The sequence below is a fragment of the Zalophus californianus genome, chromosome 15, assembly GCF_009762305.2.
Source record: "Zalophus californianus isolate mZalCal1 chromosome 15, mZalCal1.pri.v2, whole genome shotgun sequence".
In the NCBI taxonomy this organism is placed as follows: Eukaryota; Metazoa; Chordata; class Mammalia; order Carnivora; family Otariidae; genus Zalophus; species Zalophus californianus.
Genome location: NC_045609.1, coordinates 8,818,197 through 8,828,587, shown reverse-complemented (window position 1 = coordinate 8,828,587; position 10,391 = coordinate 8,818,197). Strand labels below are relative to the sequence as shown.

Here is a 10,391-nt window from a genome sequence, read left to right as displayed (position 1 = left end):
ACCCCTTATTGAATCTACTTTTTGCCTATTATAAATAATGCTGCTATGAACTCTCACATGTAAGTTGATAGCATGTTTTCCTTTCTCTTGGGTACATACCTGGGAGTGGCATCGCCGGGCTATACAGTAACACTACGTTTAACCATTTGAGGAGCTGCCAAACTGTTTGTGAGTCCCTGCGCCGTGTTATACAAAGAATTTTAGTTGTTTTCCCTCTTGCAGCCTCCCAGGAAGGTACAGATCACCAGCAAGAAGCAGTTGTACTGTAAACCAGAAGGAAAGTTTCTTACTTATTAGTCAAACCAAATGACTCCCTTCCCAAAACTAGGTGATGGGGGGATGGTGGAGGAAGGGTGGGGAGACAGGAATACATGGTCTCTGGGGAACCCACATTTCCCTGGTTGGCATCCCAGGTTGATTGTGCACACGCTGCGCTGGGCGCAGATTGAAAGGCAGTTGATAGGAGGTAGGAAGAAAGATAAACATGGACCATGACTCGAGGTCTGCTGCCCCTGGGGACTGTCTCTGAGCTCTGTGGTAAAAGGGGCTACGGGCAGAAGCTGATGACTCTTTCACTGAGGACTCTGAGGCTGGCAAATCAGTACTCAGTACTCCTTGGCACCCAGCCAGATGAGAGAAATTCTCCTTACTCCTTCATGGTCACTAACGTATTTGAGAACGTCTTTGTCAGGGTATCAGGACTCTCAGGGTGGCAATCAGATGTGGAGAATGATGAGACGTGTTGAAGCAGTTTTGTGGGCAGAGGACATTAGTGCGTATGGGTGCCCGAGGAGACACATAACAGATGCGATCGGGTCATTCTGACGGACTTGTTCATCAACACCCAGACCACGCCTACCAGGGGCTTGTTATTTTCCTCGGTGGGTATCTGAGGGGAGTCAAATGTCGTGCACTGAGAAATGACGCTAAGAGCCAGGGGATGACGAGTCATCCCAGGTAACGTGGCTCCATTCATTGTCCCTGGATAGTGAGATTTCAGGGAACGTGAGCTATAAACATAGTTTTGTTTATTGTTTTCTAATCATTTCCATGGGCTTTACATCCTCGAATAAAAATTGAGTGTACTATGTCATCTGTCTCCTCCCTATTCTTTCCACCTTTTTCCCTTCAGGAACCTGTTCTAGCAAGGGTTTTGCTGCATGGGCAAGATTGCGTACACCTGGTGGGCCTTCTTCAGCACTCTACAGGGACTAGTGGTCCTCTCGCAAGGTCAGTGTGCCTGCCTCTCTACCTTCCATTCAGAAGACCCCTGGTTTTCCTCCCCAGGCACCAGATCCAATAAAAAGGAAGCTAAACCTTTCCCTAAGATGTACGCTAGTCCAATTCAGTCCAATGGAATGAGTTTACCTTTTCAGCTGGTGTAAATCTTATTTTCCATCAAGACCTCTCAGAAAACAAGAGAGACTTCAGGGCTGTTTGTCTCTTTCTATTCTTTAATTAATAGGAAAAAACTCTCCAACATGCGTTTAGATCGCCTCCAGAGTGGCATATAACAGAATGGGCGACACTTCCTCATTCTCATAATGGAGGGCGGAAGAGGAGACAGAATGCAGATGGAAACACATGGTGTTAACAAGATGTAACAGAGAGGAGAAACAGTCCACCCACTGTCCGAGTGTGGGGGCTGGGGGTTTGTGTGCACGGGGGTGCACGGTGGTGGGCGTCAGGGTGTAAGCTAGAGTCCTGGATTCTTAAGGCTTAGAGAGAAAAAAAAAAGTCTGTTCCATTCAGTGGTTATAATGTTAGACCAGTCTGGGTTATATGGAGCCAGTTTGCAACCAATAAAACGTTGCATTACTCAGTAGCTGGGTCTAGAAGACTTATAGTGCAGCAAAATTTCAAAAAAACCCAGAACACTCCTTTATGTTCCATCACCTCTAAGTTATTTATTCATTAAATCTATGGCTTTTTTCAGGAATCCATACTATGCATACTGCTGGTCTCAAGTGCACACAACACAATTTTTAATACAGAAAATAATGTGAAAACCATTATGGTAGTTGGAATTTTTAACTTAAAAAAATCTTGAAGTTTATATAATGTTTTCATTGCTTAATAAAAATGTTAATATATACTTAAAGTTGTTAAAGTACATTTCACATATAATACTGTACAAATTTAAGATTGATTTGATACATGTATACATTGTAATATGATTGTAGCGAAAGTTACTGTAGTGATAGTTATCACCTTTATCATATAATTATCATTTCTTTTCTGTGGTGTGAATAATCAAGATCTAGCCTCTTAGCAAGTTTGATGATTATAATACGATATTGTTGTCTATATCCAAGATACTATACTATACCTTAGATCTCCAGGACTTATTTACTAGTTGTAAGTTTGTACCTTCAAACAACATCTCTCCCACCTCCCCAACCCCCAGCCCCTGGTAACCACTATTTAAATTTAAATTAATCTGAACAGGCAAATCTTTTGCAACCCAGAGGATGACTGAGGGTCTGTTTCATGCTGGGTCACCTGAGTCTGTTTTGGTTTGCACTAATCCTGATATCATGGGCCATTCAGTATTTACCTAGAAAACTCCAATCACCCCACGCAAACCATGAATTTTATGGTTCCCTTGAGGATTTTCAGGGTGAGAAGTTTTATTTCACCTAACGTACAACATGTCTAATTGGGGAAAAAAACTCTCTGTTATTGATGTCATTTCACAAGACCTTTCGCTAGGTCCTTGGTGTCCAAATGAGCCTTCTGTTCTGCTGTTTTTTTATTACCTTGGGCCTGCGCTCATCCAAGCATTTCCGAACAAAGCAAGTCTTCGTTGTACAAGGAAATTTTCCTAACAGTGGCCAAGAAAATGAGATTTTTCTCCATGTGATTACAGTCTACAATGACAGCATTCTTCTCTCTTTCTCTTGTCTACTCAATCCCTGTGCCTACTGGCATGACATTTATTTTTCCAGACATTTTAAAGAAATGAATTATTTTGCTTTCTAGCATATTCTACAGAATCCCCCTTTTTAATTCTTCACATGCTGGAATACAGGGAGGGCAGAATGGAGGCGAAATCTCCCCATGTGCCTTCTGAAACTCTTGGACCCTGATGGCCTGACCCCATTGCTTGTCTTGGATGTGTTCTTTCTAAATTCAACCTGTGCTCTGTTCTCTTTTTTTCAAACTATGTTCCCACCTCAGTCAATGGGACAACTGAACTCAGGTTGTATAGGACAGTCTAGATTGAGGACTGTCTGGGGAGGAGGCGGAAGTGAGGGGGAGGAGATACCCAGTCCTATGGAGGCTTTGGTCCCCTGGCCTTTCAATGGACACAGCACATTAGCGTCTATGCAGGGCCAAACTGTGTAAGATCTAAAATGACTCCAAGGGTGGAAAAACACTGCAAAAACGGACCACACTGTTACAGATGTGAGGGATCTGGCTGCTTTATATGAAACCTAGACACAAACCCAAGGCATCACCGCGTGGAGGATGACTAAGGGAATGTCACAATGCAAACTGCTCCCAAGAGGTCACTTGGGAAGTAGCCCCCTAACCAAGCCCTGGGACCCTCTCCGCTCCAGTCTAGTCCCTGTCTCAGAATTCCATGAGCAATTCATGTTTTAACACTCGGCCCAGCAGGTTCCTCCACAAACCTGGTCCAGACCCATGGCCAGCAGCCCAGTCCATGCCTATGCCACTGTACCAGTTGTCCAATATCGTGAATACCCACTTGGTGGTGGGGTTTCTGCTCCCTTCCCTCCATCGTCCCACTCGCACCGAATCCCGATTCCTCATTCCTCAGCAAAAGATGCTGAACAGAGGAAGCTTCCAGAGTCCAAATGCCTCTCAGGATTTTCCTCTGCTGGCCGCATGTCTCTACTCAGCTCCTGAAGAAACGCCAAGAGGTGCAAAGCTACGGAATCAGCTTCATTTTTAGAAAGCCTGATACAGGCAATTTTTTGGAGCTTATTTTTCATCTTTTCTTTCTCCTTTGATTCCAAGTCGATTTTCACACCCTGTATGAAATGATGGATGGCCTTGTCCTCACTCTTCATTTGATACAGCTGGAAGTTGCCATAGCGCAGATGGAGCACCTGTCTGGCCCCAGGAGAAAGCGCTTTGCTGAATTCTTTTTGGAAGTAATGCTCCGCGTGGTCATACTGGCCTACCTGCGCACAGAGGCAGGCCAGGTAGGAGCAGACACAGGGGAAGTCTGCATTGGCCTCATCCACTCTCTTTAAATGATGCACAGCTTGTCCTATGGCTTCCTGTAACTTCCTTCTCCCGTACATCTCATTCGTTCCTGTGTCCTGGATCTCGAGGACTTTTGTCCTGTAGAGGCAGCCGATATGCCAGTGCAGGGAGGCATTGTTCGGCATGCCTTCTAGAGCCTTTCTCAGCAGCTCTATAGCTTTGTCCACCGCCCCTTTTCTCTGATACAGTTTTGCTGCTCCGCAGAGCACATCTGTCGCGCACGGGGCTCCCTTCAGCGCCTCCTCCACGAGCCTGTCTCCTTCCCCCTCTTCGTTCATCTTCTGAAGTTTCAGAGCCAAGAGGACTTTGGCATACTGGTTGTGGGGATTCAGCCGAATGGCCCGCCGCAGAAGGTCGACGGGATTCTGAGACTGCGGCCAGATATCCAGACGGTAGCTCGCGATGGCCAGTCCGGAGGCGAACTCCGGGTTCCTGGGCTCCTTTTCCAGAGCCTTCTCAAAGCACACCTTGGCCCTCTTGTGGTGATGCCTCCCTGCACACTGTAAGCGGGCCCACCCCTCCTCGAAGTCCAGCGCAGGACTCTCCATTCTGTAGGGGCTGCGAGACTTCTCGCAGACCTGTCTCACCTTGTCGACGTACATCTGAGCGTCTGCGTGGCTGCCCAGGTGATGGTAGACCCAGGCGTAGTTACCCCAGGTGACCAGACTCCGGATTTCCGCTTGAGCCGCGTGCTCCCGCTGGATCAGCTCCTCCGCCTGGCGCAGGCGCTGCAGCGCCGCCTGGCGGCGGCCGCGCCGGCACTCTATGTAGGCCAGTAGGTTGAACACCGTGGCTCTGAATTCGTCGTTCTGAAACTCCGTGACGTCACGCACCTCGTCTTCGAAATCATCCAGGGGCTTTCCCGGCTCCACCAAGTCCCAGGTGAAATGGCATTTCAGTTGCCGTAGGCAGCTCTCCAAGGCGGTCCTGGTGCTCTCACTGGAGGGCAAAACAGAAAGAGGCACGCTTTCAGACACAGCGCGGATTCTCCGGGCAAGAAGCGGGGAGCGTGGCAAGTATGAATCTCTTACTCCTCCTCCCCGACGGTGTTCACCCCAACCAGAAAAGAACACGACTTCCTTTTCGTTTCTTTCTATGTTTTGGCGTATGCGTGAAGTGCACGGGACGCCGGGTTGGTGACTGTGGGCGGCAGAAGGATTAGGGAGAGGGTTGGAGTGGGGCTAGGATTCCCTGAATAAGGGCCGTTTGTGTCAGGTCGAGCTGGCCCTCTGCCGTCTGCCCTGAGAGCCTGTGCCGGGGCAGACACATCTCGGGGAACGGGCTTCCAAGGAGGATTGACTTCATGCAGCTTTTTGATTTTAAAGATTTTATGAAAGAGACAGAGAGAGCATGAGCAGGGGAGGGGCACAGGGAGAGAGGGAGGGAGAAGCAGACTCCCTGCTGAGTGTGGAGCCCAAGGACTGGGGGGGGGGGCCCTCCACGTGGCGCTCGACCCCCGGACCCTGAGATCATGACCTGAGCCTGAGCCACAGTCACACGCCGAACCAACTGAGCCACCCAGGTGCCCCTGACTTGATGCAGTGTTTAAGAAAGGCCATTTGATTGCTTTGTGTTCCTGTTCTTCATCTTGCGTAGCGAAAATGCTTTCCTAGTTTGAAAATTTTAGCTTTAGAATTGTCTATTCTGTTCATGTCTTGCCGGCTTGATTTTAATCTCATTATCCCTCTGAAATCCAACTGCATTTTGCCTCCTATAGTTTTAGTTTCTTAGTTCTCCTTAATTTGTCCTTTTTGCCCTTAGTACTTTACATTTCCTGTCTTATTAGTTGAGCTTTCCATATATCCTTAATTGATTTTCTTTGGTTATCCAAACTTTTTTTTTTAATCAAATTGGTTTTGTCTTGTCTTTTTATTAATTTGGCATTCCAAGTTCTCCTTTTATCTGACCTTTTCCATTTTAACCATTTAAATCATATTTCAACAATTCTAAATGCTTACTTATTTCCTCTGCTTTTGTGTTATTCTACCATTTAACTTTATTATCATCGTATATCTTAGCAATGTTTTAAACTTTTATTTTGGAATAAAATATAATTATTTTTTTCTCTCCTCCACCCCACCGCTATTTCTTAGACTGGTGATTTCTGTTCTTAACATTTTTTCATGGTATATATTAATTAGCCCTTTTATGAGGAGCCGATATAGTAAATATTATGGATTCTGACATAGACAAGCAGTGGATATGTGGGAAGTTATGTTATGTGGCAAAGACCGTCTTTGAAATGCTTGTCCAAATGGAAGATTATATTCCCCCATTTTCTTCCTGCCCCCTATCTTCCACTTTTTAGACCCCTCTCCCCAATTTGATGATTAGATCAGGGCTGAGCACCAAAACTCAAGTGGAAGCTGGAAATGGAGCTGGTGCGGGGGGGGCGGGGGGGAGCCAGGTGTCTGGAATTAGGGAGAGCACCGTGCATGCTGGAGGGCTCTCGGGGGCCATGATCTGCTGCATGCCCTGCAGAGAGTGTGACCTGGACGTACATGGAGCGGACAGAGTCTGGGTCCCCCACGCTCTCTGTTGTCCTGTTCTGGCCCTTCTGGGGCTGCTCTAGTCCTGTGTGTGGATCCTGTGAGCCATTCCAGGAACTTTAAATCAGTTCCTGTTCATTTCTGTTACTTGAATCAGATGGAGACTTAACTACCCCAAGTAGAATAAATAGAGAGAAAGAGAAAATGGGTAGGAGTTTCTGCGTGGGGAAGGACCCTCTGTCCATTCAAAGTCCTGGACAGGTCTTTGTGAGGAGCCAGGTTGTCTGAGCCTCTTGATGTAATATGGGGAATGGCATGGGTGGTGTGTGTATGTGCGTGCACACGCGTGTGTGTGTGTGTGAGCCCAGGAGGGTGCCTGGCTGGTATCTGGCATTGTAATGACAGCAGCCTCCCCTTCAAAAGTGCGTGTCCAATCTGATCTATTTTCCTTCTCGGTAAGGTTACATAAGCTTAGCAATAAGCTTTTTAGCGACTTTCTCATTTAATTTTTTTAAAGATTTATTGATTTATTTTAGAGAGATAATGAGAGCAGGGGGAGGGGTAGAGGGAGAGGGAGAGAGCGAATCTCAAGCAGACTCCCCGTAGAGTGTGGAGCCTGACATGGGGCTCGATCACACGACCCTGAGATCATGATCTGAGCTGAAATCAAGAGTTGGAGGCTTAACTGACTGAGCCACCCAGGCGCCTCGCAACTTTCTCATTTTATAAAAGAAGCAGAGAGAGTGAATACAGTTGAAATTTATCTCCAACATATAAAGCACATATTCAATTGTGCATTTGCAGGATAGAGGCATTTACTATACACACTTAGGTAAAATCCCTTTGAGCAGCCATTCAAAAGTACCCCATTTCACTGGGTGATTATGGGCTTTTATTTTCACCAGTAAATCAGAAGCTGGTTCCAGACGTTTGCTTCCTGGGCTCAGACTTCTGAGACCTATGTTTCTGATGGCTCTAGAAGTTCCAACTGTTTACACACAGCAATGTCTTGCCTTGCTTCTTGTCCTCATGAAAGCCACAGTGACACCGCTTACCAGGCCCAAAACTAATGCTGCCACCAGCGTCTTAGGGCATTACTCACACCACTGAGGAACCTGTTAGAAATGCACATCCTCGGACCTCAATTTAGGACTACCAAATCAGAATCTGACGTGGGGGGGGGGGTTGAGCCCAGGAATTGTCTTTAGCAAGCCTTCCAGCTAGATCTTACACATGCTCAGATTTGAAAACCACTGTCTTAGAGCACAGGGCCAATGCCTGGTGACAGTGCCTATAGCTAAGGGATCAAAGAAAATTAAGAAAGAGACTGGTGGGTTTGTGTTATTAAGGGAGAGATTCGAAGAGAAGACCATGCTAAAGTTCTAAGCAGTAGGAACAAGGTTTCTAAATATTCTGAGTTACTCTAGAAATAGACATCTGGAGAGATATCAGATCTTTTTCTTTCTTATCAGGAAGACATGCAGAGTAGCAGAAAATATATTGCTCCAAGAAGAGACATCAGGAAGCTTATAGAAGGAGGGCAATGTGTCCTCTAGGAAATGAGAGCTGGGACTGGCGTTCCTGCACGCTGGAGCTCCCCGGACTGAGGCTGAGGCATCTAGTCTGGCCACACCCTCACACTGGACAAAACAGAAAGCTCCCTTCCTACCCTGCTTCCTCGCAGGGCAATCTTATGTTTCTGGGGTGTAAGAGCATTTTAGAGGTAGGGGCTATTTTCTCCAAGCACCCCACATCCAATTTTAGAGGTAGGGGCTATTTTCTCCAAGCACCCCACATCCAATTTTAGAGGTAGGGGCTATTTTCTCCAAGCACCCCACATCCAATTCATACTTCAGAGAGAAGGACTCTAGCCAATCAGTAGCATTTTGGGGTAAAATATATTTCTGTCGAATGAATGGATACATTTTACCAGCCCTAATGCACATATGAGATGAATGAACACATTAAAAGTAAAATCTACCTTAGCATGAGCTGGGGTTGCTACCCGGAGTACATTTTAACCTTATCTGCTAAAAACAGATCCTTTGTTAAATAAGAATCTTATTAAAAGCCCCTCGCATCATCCTTTCAAATAAGAAACAAGAGAGAGAGACAGTCTACAGGAGCCCCTCCCCCCCGTCCCCGCCCCCGCCGGACCCATCTTTAAATGAAGCACCTGCCGATAAACATCTCTCCGTCTGCCCTCCCTCCCTCCTCTGGCCCTCAGCTGTCAGCTTCCCCGTGAGCCCTGAGGAAGCTTGACAGTGTGGGTCCGAAATTCGCAGAAATAAACAAGCCAGCAGTGATGAGACAAATACACGACCTAGATCACGGCAAGGCTACAGACAGACACTGAGGCAAAACAACCAGGCGCTTGAGCTTACGGAGTAGGGATTTGCATTCCACAGCAAGACTGATTGGACATTTTCAACACGATCAGGGCAGGAAATTTACCTCATGACTGAGGAGTGCTTCCCGGCTGTTCTGAAAGGCTGCAATTCAGGCTACAGTGCTCTTCAGAAGTCTTCCTCCTCTGCCTCCAAGAGATGCTCAGGAGGCCTATATATGGAAGCATTTCTTGGTTCCTTTGCCTTGTTTTCCTGCGCTTCGCTTTAGGAAAGAGAAACTGAAACTGGAAAGTACAACTAACAGGGCTCTAAGAGGAAATGAATCTTGAGTAAGAGCCGCGCCTATAGCACCCCCCAGCCCCCACCCTGTAGTGAGTCAGAACTCCCTCTTTCTGACGGTCGTGATGTCCCAGATCAGCTGACATGAAGGGGGCCCAGCTTGGAGAAGGACACAGATACCAAGCACCAAGCACCCTGCCTCATTACCGCAATCTTAACCCATCCTCGCTCTGCCCGCCCTTATCACCAGCATGGCCCTCAGACCCCAGTAAGGGGCACATGTGGGCTTTTGTCTGTTTCATTCACTGCTGAATCTCTAGTCCCTGCGGTAATAGCTGCCACACGCAGGCATTCAGAAGGTAGAGGTTGAATGAATGAATACGTGATCAGAAGTGTGGGCTGTGATGTCATCTGTCTGGATTTAAACCCAGGCTCCATGTATGAGCTGTGACACTGGAAATTATCGAACGTTTCTCTGTACCTTAGTTTGTTCTCCTGTGGAATGGGGATCCCACTACAACTACCAACTCATAACAGTGTTGTGTAGATCAAATGGGTTAAAGCCATGAAATGTCCTTGGACTATGCCTGGCACATGAAAAGTGCATGCAATTTTTTTATAATAATTTATAGCTGTAGTCATTATTAACCAAAGAGACCAGAAGGGAAACTTTTGATGTTGCCTTTTGGAGAACCTTAGCTCCCCTGATAGTCCACCATCCATCCGTCACACACGCTAACCTAAGCCAAACGGCTCCTAACACCTGTACACATTCTGGGCTTCCCCAAGCACCACAACGTTTAAAATCCCTTGGCTCACCCTGGTGTCTGGCACTCCCACATCGTAATTTGGAACCATGGCAGTTTGCTATAATGGAAGAAATGCACTTTCTTTGCTTTTTCCTTATTCATACCCTTGATCGCAAAGGGATTACTGTATGTGTGGACCCAAGAGGAAAAGAGGTAACAGCACTAGGAGTCTGATGTCAGGAAATTACACAGAGCACGAGGGAAGCCTACTCTCCAGGACCACTGAGTAC

General features: G+C 46.8%; 1 protein-coding gene across 1 annotated transcript; it reads right to left on the bottom strand.

Moving 5' to 3' along the window:
• Window positions 1–1,282: 1,282 nt before the first annotated feature.
• Window positions 1,283–9,395, bottom strand: LOC113923677 (interferon-induced protein with tetratricopeptide repeats 2-like). The gene is made up of 2 exons (XM_027596701.1): window positions 9,180–9,395; window positions 1,283–5,175 (listed from the first exon to the last, which is right to left on the bottom strand). The coding sequence occupies exons 1-2, from the start codon at window positions 9,182–9,184 to the stop codon at window positions 3,774–3,776; spliced, it is 1,407 nt and encodes a 468-aa protein (XP_027452502.1). The 5' UTR covers window positions 9,185–9,395; the 3' UTR covers window positions 1,283–3,773.
• Between the last annotated feature and the right edge of the window lie 996 nt (window positions 9,396–10,391).